Source organism: Cyprinus carpio, chromosome B17 (genome assembly GCF_018340385.1).
Source record: "Cyprinus carpio isolate SPL01 chromosome B17, ASM1834038v1, whole genome shotgun sequence".
Lineage (NCBI taxonomy): Eukaryota > Metazoa > Chordata > Actinopteri > Cypriniformes > Cyprinidae > Cyprinus > Cyprinus carpio.
The window spans coordinates 16,675,754-16,691,244 of record NC_056613.1 but is presented as its reverse complement, the minus strand read 5'-3'; the positions used below and the strand labels follow the sequence as shown (position 1 = coordinate 16,691,244).

The 15,491-nt window shown below is 36.4% G+C and overlaps 1 protein-coding gene across 2 annotated transcripts in view; it reads right to left on the bottom strand.

The window, feature by feature from the left end:
- The window catches only part of adam12b (ADAM metallopeptidase domain 12b), an 81,250-nt gene that overhangs the window by 21,489 nt on the left and 44,270 nt on the right, over positions 1 to 15,491 (bottom strand). For both annotated transcript variants that reach the window (XM_042742552.1, XM_042742553.1), the window contains exons 8-11: positions 14,568 to 14,639; positions 14,178 to 14,347; positions 13,087 to 13,171; positions 8,676 to 8,824 (exon numbers count right to left, since the gene is read on the bottom strand). In XM_042742552.1, coding sequence (XP_042598486.1) covers positions 8,676 to 8,824; positions 13,087 to 13,171; positions 14,178 to 14,347; positions 14,568 to 14,639 — 476 coding nt within the window. The remainder of the gene's footprint in view (positions 1 to 8,675; positions 8,825 to 13,086; positions 13,172 to 14,177; positions 14,348 to 14,567; positions 14,640 to 15,491) is intronic.

Sequence of the window (15,491 nt, the reverse complement as noted above, 5' to 3'; positions counted from 1 at the left end):
TTAATTTATTCAATCTTTTCACTTAAAAATGTATATAATTATTTAATCGAAACATTAAACAGATCATATTTTGACTTTTCTTTATTATAGGACCGCACATACACCATCATAATTCAGCCACAAAAGAAACAGACAGAAATCTATCGAGACTTCAAAGTGTTATTGCAAATCAACAAAGTCAGTTTAGTGACAATAAAACAGAAACAAGCAATTTAGCCCCAAAACACTGATTTGCAATGAGCCCTTGGTTTTCTGAAAATCTCACAGATGGCAGCAGTGTGGCAGTAAGCTGGGGCACAATCAATTGCGTGCGAGTTTTAATGCCGCCTTTAAAGGGATTACAGTTGAAAGAGACCAATCAGTAGGGGCGTCTGGAAGTAAAAGTCATGACATTTGTGAATGGAAGCGACACATACTGTATCTTAAACACCCTAAGAAAAAGCTAATGATCCAAAAATGACATTTAAGCGGTGCTGTAGTTTGTGCAATGAGCCGTTTGCAGCAGCGAGGGCTAGAATAGTAATGTGACAGATGAAAGGTCTTTGGTTTAAAGAGGGATTGGCATTGGGGACAGAGAGCTTGGAATGGCACAGGCTAAGCTGGCAGAAGTTGGCATCAGGTCAAGTGGGTTAAGCGGACTTGGCGTGGTGAAGAATGGCGGATGCAAAAGCCAGATTGGTTTGTATGGCCTGGCATGCAGAGATGGTTAGAGGCACACATGAGCATGAGTGTGAGATTTGTGTGCCAGTCCACTCTCAAAAAGTGCTGCGGGAGGGTTTTGGGATAAGAGTGAGCACAGATACAGCCATGCATAAAAACACATGAAAACACATGTCCATGTTTACATAGTTTAGCGTGCGAGTGCACTCAAACCTTCACGTCATTTTTCTCTTCACTCAACTTTCGTGATTGCAAACGATTTGCTCTGTTCCCAGCATCTGTCCGACCCCTAAAGCCCTCCTTATGAATTCAAATTCGAGCAAACAACAAATCCTTCCTGCCTGAACTGCACTTTTCTTCTTTACCCCAGTAAATCACAGCCACAGACGCACAAAAATCCACAGAGAACTCCTGCAGTCTACCCTGTCAAAGCCTCTTTTCTCAACTCAAAGATCTGCTTGCATCTGAAACTTTAACTGCTATCATTAAGCATCTGCTTCATAATTCTCGCTAAGCAAAACCACATCTTTTCCAAGACTATTGAGCACAACAATGAACCCAGATGCTGATTACGGTGTAAATTATTCTGAAATTACACGCCTGCTGTCCTCTCCAAAACGAGTGTGCTTAAACATTTTGATATATTTATGAAACAGTGAGATGTTAAGTGTTTGCAGAAAACCAATGGCTCTAATCAATCTAGCTCGAGCTGTTGGCAACTCTGATCTGAGGTCAGTGCACCTGCTGTGCTTTAGAGATCTTTAAATTACAGGGCAAGGGTGAGAAAAGCCCTGACGCAACCAGCTACACAACTGCACTGAGGAAATCACAAGAGCTAAATGTTGAAAACAAGTCAATTGGAGAGGCATGAAAGAAATTAAAGGACTAGCAGGCTGGTCAGAGCTGGTTTGGAGCTGGTCAACCAAACACTTGCTGGTTGATGTTGATAAAGGGATACGTCACTCAAAAAAAAAAAGAAAAAATTCGGTCATCAATCACTCATCCTCATGCTTTCCAAACCTGTATGACCTCTTTATTCTGTGGAACACAAAAGGAGGAGTTTTGAAGAATGTACCAGTTCCTTTTCCATGCAATTATAGTAAATTGTTTTGGACTGAGGCTTTCAAGATTCAAAAAAGAACACAAAGCACCATAGAAGTATCACAAAACTGCAATAGTCCAGGCTACATATAAGTCTGAATCCATAAAATAGGAACAGACCAAAATGTACTTCACATCCACCTTAGTTCTTTTGGAAAACATGAAAAAATAAAATAAAATCCTTTTGTGTTCTGCTGAAGAAAGAACATCATATGTGTTTGGACTTACAGTACAAGACGAGTAAATGATGACAGGATTTTGCTTTTATGGTTAACTGTCCTTTTAAAAACCAACTTAAAATATCAAACCTGGTTCTTTTGACTGGAGGTGCACTTGAGGTCCAACTAGATGCATGAGATGCATATATGGCTCATTTGTTGATTTAGATTATGGAGGGTGTTCACACAGAGAGAAACACAGCCTGATGAGTATTGTTTCAGCTGAGCTTGCATGTTACCCAAGTATTCCTGGAAACAACTGAGCATTCCTGATTACTGAGCGATCATCTGGACACTGTCAGCGTGAACCTCTCTACAGTACGTCACAGAATTCCAAACGTTCAGATTTCATTTTGGGAGATGTCAGAGCAGCCTGGTTCCCGGTCAAACCATGACGACATCTGATATCATAATACACACACACACCCATGCATGACAAAGTGTTTAAAGAAAACACTCAGAAAACCTATTCAACACAGGCTGATTGGAAAAACATTTTTACAAAACTCCATAAACCAAAACCTTTACATACAATTCACAGCAGTTTCCAGCTGAAATAAACACTTGGGGCTGTAAAACACAAATAAGTTTTATTCCTGTTTACACAAAATATGATTACACCAGCAGGTTACCGATTAATCAAGACTTATCTTTTCCCAAGTTTCCTTGAATGGTTCTATGTTATGATTTCACAACACTTTTACCATAGTGCATGATTTGTAATCTAAAGCATTTTTGACATTTGCATCACATAACCAGCCCATTATGCATGGCTTTTCTAACATAGTAAACATGCTCAGTTGCTTCCCTGGTACAATAGCACACAAGTAACAATGAAACCGTTTAAAGGGTTACTCCACCACAAAATTAAAATTTTGCCATTAATCACTTACCCCCATGTCGTTCCAAACCCATAAAAGCTTAATCTTCCTGGACCTTGACACTGTTATTTATTTGGCAGTCTATGGGACAGTCTCAAGACTAGCAATTGTGTTTTGGCAATTCTGAGCAGTATGCAGGTGGTGTATGCTCTTCTGTGTCAGCCACGCTGCTCTGATGCACTGTTTTCATTCAAACCAAAGTGTAAATACACGTAAAAAAAAAAGTATCCTTGTGGCGTGGCTGACACAGAAGAGCATACGCCGCCTGCGTATTGCTTATTTTTGTTTAAGTGTTTTTATTATGATTTGTATATGCACAGAGGAGGTGAATTGTTGAATAAAGTCATTATTTTTGTTTTCATTGTGTACAAAAAGTATTCTCGTCGCAACATAACGTTACGGTTGAATCAATGATGGCAGATGGAGTATTCTGATGATGCTTTCATTCTTTTCTGGACCTTGACACTTATTTATTTGCCAGTCTATGGGACAGTCTCAAGCCTCCCGGTTTTCATCCAAAATATCTTAAATTGTGTTCAGAAGACGAACAAAGCTTTTTACGGGTTTGGAATGACATGGGGTAAGTGATTAATGACAAAATCATCATTTTGCAATGGAGTATCTCTTTAAAGAACCAAAGTAAAATGGCATGGTTGCTTCAGTATATGCCTTTTTATGTGACGTTTGCTTTTGTTAACACTATAAGTTAGGCTCAGGGAAGGGTCTTGTGTAGGTGGTACATTATCTTCATTTCTGAACTGTCGCAATATGTACAACAACTAAAGTTATAAAACATTGCCAGATTCATTTTCATCTGTTTAGGATAAAGTGCCACTCACTGGACAATTCACTTTGAAAGTGTTGTGAAACATGTAAGAAGCAACATTTTTCGCAAAAATGTCACCACAGGCACTTTTTCCCAGGAGCCTTAACTGAATCCATTACTTATAAATGACATACATATATAAACACATTTTCTCTCTCTCTCACACACACACATAATCATCTGCATTAACCTGCCTGGACAGTTTCTAAGTGGTAGAAAAAAGCTGCAATTCAAAGTCATTTGCATCTAGACTTTTTCAAACCGCCATTCTGACTTTGACCTATTAGAGCTGTTACGCTATCAGCAATAGGTGCGGAATGAGGAAATTAATGTCTGTTTAATCAGCCTCCTCCGGCGACGCAAACTGATTCGATGTCGGGCTCTATTGTGCTGCCTGTCGTTTAGAAGATAACACCGCCGTTTGGGATTCGGTGTGTGGCCGCTACAATAAAAGGTGAAAGCGATACCCATTAAGCGATAGCATCTGATGTGCTCTTTCCAAAAGGCCATCTGACATGCTTAATATTATTGGCAAACGTTCTTCCCTCATCTGCTCTGTAGTGAAGATACAGGCAGAGATTGTGTGAGGTAAGCGCAGTCTAAAGAAGTGAAATCACAATGTTTAACCTCCTGCTAAGAGCCTTATACTTCAAGCTAAGATATGTGCTGTGCTTGTACTTTGGTGCCTTTCAAGAGTAAGTTAGTCCACCTTGCGGTCATCTTGGTTGCATCCTTGACAGCAATTTCTAGTTTTGCATGTACTGTTCCTGTCTAACTGAATGAGGAAACACAATAACATACAGTGGGGTTCAAAATTTTTAATCCACATGAAATATCTGATTTTAAAATTGGATTTATACACAAGTCAGATTAGCTCTCTAAATCGAAAGACTTCTTTTTGTTTGACGCTCCATGTTTAGAAATGCAATTTCCTTCATTCGTTTTCAAACAAGTGCCTTTTTTCTTCCTCAAACTGTTTTTGGCACAAATGTTTGCTATTGTATTTGGCTGAAAACATTAAGAAGCAGACAATAACTTCCTGTTTACTCTATAGTTACGGTAGTTCTTTAGCCTGCTCTCTTAATTTCTATTTTTGTCTCTGCATCATTCTTTGTTTTGTCTGTTTGTCTTGTCTGTCAGTCCATCTTATTCATTCTCATTTGCAATTGTTTTTGCAATTCTGCTGAGTTTCCAGCTCTGAATCTCTCTGTATGGTATTGTTCGTTCAATGCTGCAGATAGGACACTGGGGCTAAGAGCTCGCAGCTGCTGTCAAAAAGAGGAAAAAAAAAGAAAAAGAAAAAACCCGCTGCATGCAAGATCATGAATTTCTCATGTTTGAACTTTAAAATAGATCCTTGCAGAGTAAGAACAGCACAACACATCCAGCAACAGCAGAAAAAGGGTTTTGAGGAACTGAATAAATCCGAGCCAGATTGTGTGCTTTGTTAGAGCCAACTTACAGCAGGTTTATTTAGGCAGTCAAAACAGCATGGAAACAAAGGATCAAACACATGGAGAAAATGAAAACTAAGAATGTGTTTTTATTTCTGCATCTGTGTGTGTCAAGTATATTTTTAATCAGTATTTATCTCTACTTTTCCAGTACAATTATCTTATCCTTAAAGCAAATCTTATCCTTTAGGAATATTTTTAAGATCTTGTGATTTTTTTTATTATTATTATTCACACAATATACAGTATCTTAAATTAAGATTATTAATTCCATTGTAATAGTACAAATTTTTTTGAAAGATGACTAATTCTTACCAAGGCTGCATTTATTTAATCAGAAGACAGTTAAAACAGTAATATTTTAATATATTTAAAATGTAGTTTATTCCTGCGATGGCAAAGCTGATTTTTCATTAGCTATTACTCAAGAATTCAGTGTTGTATGATCCTTCAGAAATCATTCTAATATGCTGATTTGATGCTCAAAAGTATTTTTATTATATTATATTTTATTAACTTTTACTATAAATTTGTATTAAATTAATACATCCTTGCTGAATAAAAGTATTTATTTCTTAAACGACAACAATGACAACAATAACAACAACAACAACAGATTTCTTAACAGTAGTGTATATTCTCTGATAAACATATCAATACATTTAGTGTGTAGTATTTAAATATCTTAAAATCCTTAAAACAAGACCAAAAACATTGATTAAGAAAGTGATTTTTTTAGTCTACACATGAGTTTGTAGTATATTTGCATATAGTAGATCTGTTTTTGTGTCTTTGAGACCGCGTGTGTCCGTGAGTTTCGGCCTTAGGAATGAATAAACTAAGGAAGTCTGTGATTCTCCCATGGGAAGCGAAAAATAGGCCAGCATTTTCCTGACTCTGCAATAGTACACAGCTTCTCTGATACAACAAACTCATGTGCACTGCCCCTAAAACAATGCAAAATAAACACTTTGACAAACGCTACATGAACCTATCTGAAGCAGACACCAAACTTCAGCTAAACTGTGACCTCAAAACCTCTCAATGATGCTACAATGAACAATGTGTGAGGAGCTATTTTGAAAAGTGGGGACAAGCTTTAGCACTCCAACATTGTTTTAAAAGCACCTTCTTTTTACAGAAGCGCCACGTCCTTTTAAGTATTCATCCATTGCGCTGCTGCAGAATTTGGAGCTATGAATCTTTAAAATAAAAAGGAAAAATGATGTAAACCTCCCCTGTGGCTAAAATAGTCTACAAAACACCTCGCCTGACTTTCTCCCTAAGGTAGCTTTAAAAAGCCCAGAGAGGTTTCTTCCCAGCATGTTGTCTTGTTGTCATATGAACAAATAATGGGAGAATAGGGTTCTGCTGTTTGTTATGGCCGTCATCCAGGGTCGAGCAGCAGTCCAACAAAAATATCCCCACTATGAGATAAGACAGCCACAGCAGAGAGATTGCAAACCGGTCACAGCTGAGAGCGGACAGACGATTACTGGTGACTGACTTGTGCGATATGAGTGAAACCGTAAACCTCAGCCTTTCTTTAGATTGAACACACAAGCACCACAATTCTGATTCTGGAATATCTCAAAAGCACTAGAAGTTAATGCATGTCTTGCTTGCCAAGAGTGTTGCATTTTAAGGCTACAAAATGTTTTAAAAATATAAAGTGTGATTTGTTTTTAAACTGAATTTTGGGGTACTGCCTCAATAATTCATACCTAACAAAAATGAGAAATCCTTCATAGTGTATACTACTGTTTTTTTTATTCAGCAAGGTGACATTAAATTGATCAAAAGTTGTAGTAAAAGACATTTGAAATGCTACAAAAATAAATGCAGTTCTTTTGAACTTTCTATTCATCTAACTATACTGAAAAAAAAACATCATTGTTTCCACAAAAATATTAAGCAGCATACCATATTTTCAACATTGATAATAACGAAGGATCATGACATTGAAAATGGGAGGCAATGGCTAAATTCAGTTTTACATCACAGGAATAGATAAATAAAAAAACTAGAAAATAGTTATTTTAAATTCTTGAATTTGCCGAAAACTAAGGCTTTAAGGGGCTCAATGCCATACTAGACAGTTTAAGATACATCCTTAAGGCATGAATCCTCCGCCTGGCAATAACCAAATATTTCTAAGCTACACACATATGCAGAGATATGATAATTACAAAATAAGAGGGTACAAGAATCAGTCATGGTAGTTCTAAGAATATAACTGTTAGGAAGTTGCTGGGGGTGAAGGGTTGGAGATGGGTGCAAATGTCCGTGTGACAGACTGATGAGCATGCATTTGAATGGTCTTAAATAACGGTTGTTAATTAGGAAAGGTGGAGTAATTGATCAGCTGAGTGTCAGCTGATAGGGAAGCGATTAGTGGTGTGCCTGAACCAAGCTTGAATTCCATTCAATCACTCAAGCTCCATTTCTGATCAAATAAATGTAGCAAATAAATGTAAAAATCTAATCAACCCTAAAATTTTAGTATACTTAACATAAAGTAAAAATGCAACTGATTTGACAATTAACCAGTCTAATTATACCAAGGTGTTAAAGTATTGCTGGTTAGCATTTGGTAGATGTGAAACACATACAAAAAATTGTATATTTATATTGTTTTGCATACAAAATATAAAATCGCAACTCATTAATTATTTCATAGTGAAAATTTTAGCAGTTCATGATCATTTTGGGCTCTTAAAAATGAATAGACTAAATAAAAAAGTGAAATGGACTAGTGAAAGGTTTGCAACTGTGCACAATCTCGTAAAGCCATCAGCCAATCAGTGTTGTCCTGCTTTCACTTTCCTGCCATTAGTCACACAGAACTAAGCAACCAAAGACGGCAGATTCACACTCAATTCTCCTACTCCACCGACACATCTAAAGACCCCATCTCAGCTGACTCTCTGGTTCATCGTCTGATAAGGCAAACTGGCCTAAGTGTTAGGAGAAGAAATTTCCCATTATGTGCCAGCCTCTGCTTATCAACCTGGTGTCTACCCATGTCCGAGACCAGCTGCATGCCAAAAACCATTACCAACAAGCACGTTATCACGAGAAGCCAGGTGACGGCTAAATGTCTGAAATCCAAATTTCTGAGTGGACCAAGCAAGCCTTCCGTCCATTTACAAGTTTTTGAGTTTCAATCCGAGACCAGCCTTGCGTCAGTGGTGACGTATGGCTATGTAAGTGCAAATTCATCACTGAGAGCTGGCTAATTAACCCCTGGTCAATAAGATGCAGGTAAACGGCTGATTATTCTCTTGTGTACATGAATGATGAGAGCTTGATTTGCCCGTTCCCCAGATAATAGGGCTCGTCAGAGACTAATTGAGCCATTGAGTGATGCGTCTGCAGTGCATTAATACATCAAATCCAGACAGGGTACTCAACTCAGGAGGAGGAGAGAAGAGGTTATCAAAGACTAGTTAGATTTTGATTTGTTCAAACATTCCCGTTTACTGGCAGAGGTTTGTGATTTGTCAGGGGGTGAAACCTGGTATCATATACTCACCCTGTAGAAGGAGTCATTATGCAGCCGCCACGATCTACAGTCATCCTACAGCCGCATCCTCGCTCTGGTGTGTCGTGGTTCATTCCAAAGTTATGGCCCAACTCATGAGCCAAAGTCACAGCAGCTCCCAGAGGATTGTCTGAGTGGTCCTAGGAAACAACAGGATGTCATATCATAACTTGAACTACTTGTATGCTGTATATATTTTCATGGTTTTCTGATGTCTATTACTTTGCACACTCTAAACTGTCCCACTAAAAAGATACTGGTCTCAGGAGGAGCATTAGAATCCAAATAATGCTTGACTATTTTGATGGCAAAAAAAAACATACTTAGGGGTGTGCGATTATATATATAAATAAATATATACAGGAATAAAACCTACGATAATATTGTTTAAACGATATGCGATTTGACATTATCGAATATATCGCAGAAACCAAACAAAGCACACCTAGACTGATCTTGATGTAGGTTAGACTACTGAAGGCACATTTAGTGTTCATGCTTGCACTGCATGGTTTAGTCTATTAAAATACTTTTAGAATTCCCACAGAAAAAGAGAAGGGGCAAAAATGCCCCCATATGACTTATATACAGTATTTCTATCATCTGATATAGTTGTTAATATCACACGAAGAGTGATGTTTTTCTCCAAATATCAGCACGATTGCAAATGTGATATTGATTTGATGAACAGCTAATATTAAGTGACTTACATTTTAGACACAACAGATCTTTTTGCTGTATTTTTTTTCAACAACAAAAGTAGCTCCAAACAAAGCCAAATCAGAACTGTTTTGAGTCTCTGAGCAGCATAAGAAAGTTTCATTACTGAAACAATCAGCTGTTTGAACAAATGGGTTGAATGAATGACTCAACGACAACTCATGCAGTGATTTGGCGGGACTTACTGGCGATTTTAGGTTCACGTTTTAAGTATATTTTCCCTTTTTTGTCCCCAAATCATTTCAAATATCAGTATTCAATATTTTTTTTTTAAACATCAAAACATTATTTATGCATTTGTAACCGCAGGTTGATTGCATTGTGTGAATGCATCTAAATGCAGAATCTGTGTCACCTCTGCTTTACAAACACAAATGTTGTTGATACTGATTTAATTTGTTTGGTAACAATCCTATAGCGTCTTAATATTTGAATTTATGTTGAATTAAATGTACGAATTTGACACAAAATATTATGCATACACTTAATTAGGTTAGAAAAAATGGTTTATAAAAGGTAAAAATGCCCAAAAACTGTAAAAATCAATTTAAACTTTTTGGAAAAGTGAATTTCTGTTTCTGCTGCAAACAAACCACTGCACAGAATATGAAGAATATCAGAAGCTTTGGGAGTTAGATGTCCACAACAGTCTTAAACCTGCCAAAAGTACCAGAAAAATAACATGCTCAGCAAAATGCTGTCTAATTATCCTTATTGACAATATTCCTGAAAATATAGAGATATCATTTTTTGCACACTTTACTTTAGTACAACACTGTCATTTAGTACAATTATTAATTATTTAAAAATAAACAGACATAAATTCAAAAGTAAGCCCTATTCAATAGTTGGTTGTTGGCCACAATATTATCTGTTCAAATATTATAATATAATTTCAGGGCTTTTTCCAAATGTTGACATATACGATTATTTGCAATCAATTTGATTAATGTAGCAGTGTATGATGTAATTAATTGGATACATTTTTAATTAAATAACAGCCCTAATATTCAGTTACTTCCTCATACTAGACTGGAAAAAAAAACACAACATCTGATTAATAATGTATGACGCGTGAAAGGACCAGCAGACAGTGATGTTGTGTTAAATGTCTTGAAGGGCTGTAGATGCTCCTATGAATTTTTATCTTTTCTCTTTCAAACTCTCTCTCTTAAAATCTCTTTCAACCTCGCCATAAAACACACATACAAGCACCACTGCCCTTATTCTCCTTTCCTTTTTCTTCTGCTCTCTTCATCATCTTTTCACTGAGAACAAAGCAGAGCTTCAGCATTATCCTTTTCAGCTGAGGTGAAGAAGACTTCCCTGCTGCCTCACGAACGTGACCTGGTTACCAGCGAACCAACTCTAATAACCCAGAAACAGATTTTTTTTTATTATTTAGCTGCCATCTTTTTACACAACTATACCCCGACTGTCTTTTTCCATTTCGCTGTACATCAAAATGTCATTTCCTGCCTTGATTGCAGGGCGAGGAACATGACAGGCTCATCTTAGCTTTCAGAGTCAACAGGGGTGATATTTATCTGCCTCATTTCATTTATTCAAAATCTATAGGGTGCCACTGATGACCGTATATCTTGAGTATGACTGACTTGCCCCTTTTTGAGTGTAATTGCAGACTAATATGGAGGTTAATGTCGTGGGAAATCCAGACTTAACTATTCCAAGAAACCACTACCAAGCTTTCACATTGAAAACATGGTGCCTTTATAGTGGTAACAGCCGTATTTAAGTGCTCTTGGGTTTCTGTCAAGTTAGTTCCAGATTCTACATAGTATCTCCTATCAAAGACATTCCAACTTTTTGAATTCCTATAATCATGTCAGACTTGTCCATTATGGTTACTTCAAATTTGTTTGCACAAATGTCAAACTGTTAGATTCAAATCTTCATACACAATTTGTCAGTCAAAGCAGAGGATTGTGAAGAGTTTTTAAGCTGATCAGTCTTATAACATGGAACAAGATTTGGTTTAATTCACAGCCAGATTAATTTTCAGTCTCTGTTTGTCATATGTATGTGAATGGATGGGGGACAGACCTGCATATGAAAACAAGACTCTGAAACCACAGCAGCCAATACAGAAATACATCAGTTTAGTGTACAGTGGCTCTTTTCCCAAATCAAACATGTCCCCCTTTGTCTCTTTCAATTTTCTTTCTATCTTTAGTGGATCTGTTGATTTTATGAAATAACATAAAAGAATACTTAATCCAAAAATGAAAATTCTGTCATCATTTACTCATCCTCATGCCATGGAAATTTTGCAGAACATTCATGCAGCTGTTTTTCATACAATGAAGCAAATGGTGTCAAAAATGACAAACATACTATAGAAAATATCCATTTGTGCAACATATGCACCACTTTTATGGTGATTTATTTGTCATTTTTGCAATGACCTTTCACTTTCATTGTACAGAAAAGAACAGCATGATCATTCTTTTGACAGAAGAAAGAAATAATCAACAAAGGAGGGCAAGAAACTGATGACAGAATTTTCATTTTGGGTGAACTATCCCTTTAAGAAGTTAATGGAAATCATTTATCATACAGCACCACAATAGTTTGTAATTCAGACCTATGGCTAATGACTTCATCTCTGTGAGGCCCTGTTTAAGAGGCACAGTTTGTTACAGTGGCATGGATGATAGATCTATTCTAATAAAAATGTAAATGTGTGTTATTTAGCCATACAGCAGCAAAGCAGCGATAAATGGTTGAATAGGTATAATGCTGCATTGAATGACAGGCAGCTTGTGGGTGGTTAAGAGAAAGAAGACTGAACTTGTGTATGACCTTCAAGAGCTTCTGTAGATGTGGATTAGTTAGACTCATTCTCTAAATCCCTGAGACCCTAATGACAACCCTAATGAAAATATTTACATTTAGCTTTTTTCTAATAATTTTTTTACAATTTAATTTTTATGTATATGTATGTATATATATATATATATATATATATATATATATATATATATACAGTATATATATACTGTACACACACATACATACTGTGTATGTGTATATATATATATATATATATAATATATATATATATATATATATATATATATATATATATATATATATATATATATATATATATATATATATATATATATATATACTGTATATGATGAAAGCAGTATTACTGATGACTAGTGGGTGCAGGGCAAACAAGCAAGAGTCATTGTCTATTGATTGGTTGAAAATTTCTGGAATTAAAAACAAACAAAAATGGATTTGGTGAATCTGAGCTGAGTGGGACACAACCTATACCTTGAAGGAATAGTTCACCCAAAAAATGAAAAACTCATTATTTATTAACCCTCATGACATTCCAAAACCAGACTACTTTTTTTTTCTTTCTTTTTTTTTCCACAAAAAAGCTGCAGGCTCATCACAATGAATGGGACTGAGGCTTTTGAGCCTTCTGCATTTATTGACGCTTAAGTCCATATGGAAAAAAAGTATGTACAAGGTTTGGAATGGCATGAAGATGATTATTAATGACAGAATTATTATAGAGGGTGAACTATCACTTTAAATTTCAATGCTTTTAAATCATGAAACTCTAAAACAGCTGGATGGTTGTGCAGCTCAGTGTGAATGTGCTAATTATGGGACACAGAGTGTGTGATGATTTATTTCTCACCATGACAATGCCTCCTGACTGCTCAGCGGTACACATACTCATGATGGGAGCCATGCCTATTGTGGTGCCCTGGAAGTACACCCCACTGCCATAAGAGAATAAAAATGGTTAAATATACAGTACAATACTTGCACAACCAAGTAATGAGACTAAGATTAATACATGTTCAGTTTAACATTTTACCATGCTACAACAGCTGCTGAATTAAACATGCAACCCAGAGGTCTTGCAACAATAATGTAGCATAGTGTTTAAACTATTTATTGTACCATAATAGTTTCATTTTTTATAAAACTGTAGGCAGCATTTAGTACAATATAGTGCTCACTAAAGTGGTCACATGATCCTTCAGTATATTGAAATTTTTCAGTATTATTAATGTTAAACATGCTGTTTAATATTTTAGTGAAGACTATGACATCTTTTTTACATGATTCTTTGATGAATGTAAAGTTTAACAACATTTTTTGAAATAGGAAACTCTTCTAACATTATAAATGTCTTTATCGTCACTTTTGATTACTGTCAGACTTTCATCACTTGAATTAAGATTATAATAATTACATTTTAAAGCACAGCTACCACAAAATCAGACTTCAGTGCCTTTATTTTTATTTTGAGATCATTCTGAGGTTAAATATATTGCAATTTGCGAAAGAAATCAACTAAATCTGTATGCTGGTATGTGTGAAAACATTCAGATGTAACCCCCTTTGTAATAGTTTCATAAGTAACTGTTATTTAATTACACATTTTTGCAGTGTAACATTTTAATGTAAATGTGCTAGGCTGATGTGGTTGACCGTTGCACTCATGTCTGTATCTTCTGCATCGTCTCGCACAGTTCAAATTAAAAGAAGTTCAACTTTTTAAAAACTTGTCTCTAGGCTTTGCATTTTTTCCTTTTCTGCTGCCGTGTCTAGTGTTTTTAACTGTAAAAACACATTCTGTGTGATGGCCCCTAAAATGTGCATGCTACTGAGTTAGCATTAGTTTATTATGTGCTGTTACAGTACAAATAGGTAAAGAATCTAAGAAAGGTGCTAAAGTATGTATATGTGATAATATGTGTAAAATGGGTGTGTTTGTACCTAATAAGCTGGGCGTTATCATGTGGCTGCTGCGGCAACAGTTTAAGTTTTCTCCAGTCCAAAAACTCATGCAGTGTTGTGAAGGGGTCTTGTGTGACTGCACACTTATCAGCATCACTCCACACCTCCAGTCCCACCAGAGCTACACGGATGTTCAACACTCTATAAAACTGAGAGAACACATAATACATCTATTGACACAGCAGTATGTCTGGACATCATTCAATTTAACCTAATCTAAAAATACTTAGCTTTCTTTCAAAAGGAGGTTTATTGAAAATCTCATCCTTTACCTCAGCAGTCCTACATTCATCTCTGACAATCACGCCTCTATTTTAGATTTCTAATCAAGCGTTCCCATTCATTCGGGCAAAGAATGGCATTTAATACCTTGTCCACGTAATTGGCGATCTCGGCTAGCCTTTGCTTAACCTTTTCCACATCTTTTCCTTGTTTCTGGAACTGAAGAGGGATAGAAAAGACAAAGGTGAGATGAAAGACATACTCCAACAAGTATAGACGAGAGTCTAGATGGATTTTTAAACAATGCAGGACCCTCTGAGTGGCTGTCATATGTAGGGTGTTATCAGAAGTGTGTCTGATGGCACACTCTTAAGAGCACTTGAAAGTGACCATTACAGCAGGGTAGAGGCACTGAACAATAGCAATCAAAGAATAAAATGAGTATGCGCAAATGTGACAGCCGGCCACTTTCAGTCCAGCATTGCTTCTCCTGTGAGTGTATGTTTAAGATGCAAAAAAAAAAAAAAAATCTACATTAATAGAATGGATGAGCCTTTTTAGTCAAATAGTGTTGCATGGAAATTTAATTAACAGGGACAAAAGACATCACAGTCTCTCTGTCTCTCTCTCCCTCTCACACACACACACACACATACACAGACTTTAATATACAGACAGCTGTGCTGATAACATGATAGCTTTCTTGTTGGCCAGTTTCCTTTTCTCACATCCAATGTTCACTTTATACACAACACTTCCTGTTTCCTGTCTGATCATTTGGGAGCATTGCCCTACTTCCTGTTAGGTTCCACCCTCTATGACCTGCTTTTGGTTTGGCCTACTAAGGTGAAACAAAGAACCAAAACTTTACCGTAAACCAAATACTGCACGGTAGTCAACCAAACACAATTGGGTATTACAGCACATTTCCTTTCATTCTTCTTTCTTTAACAGTCTGATATTAAACTTGTACTTGTGCAAAACAGTTTGGTGGAGCATGTAACATAAGATACGTGATATCTGAAAAACTTGTCTTGCACTACAATTTCTGTCAAACCTTTTGTGTTTGTT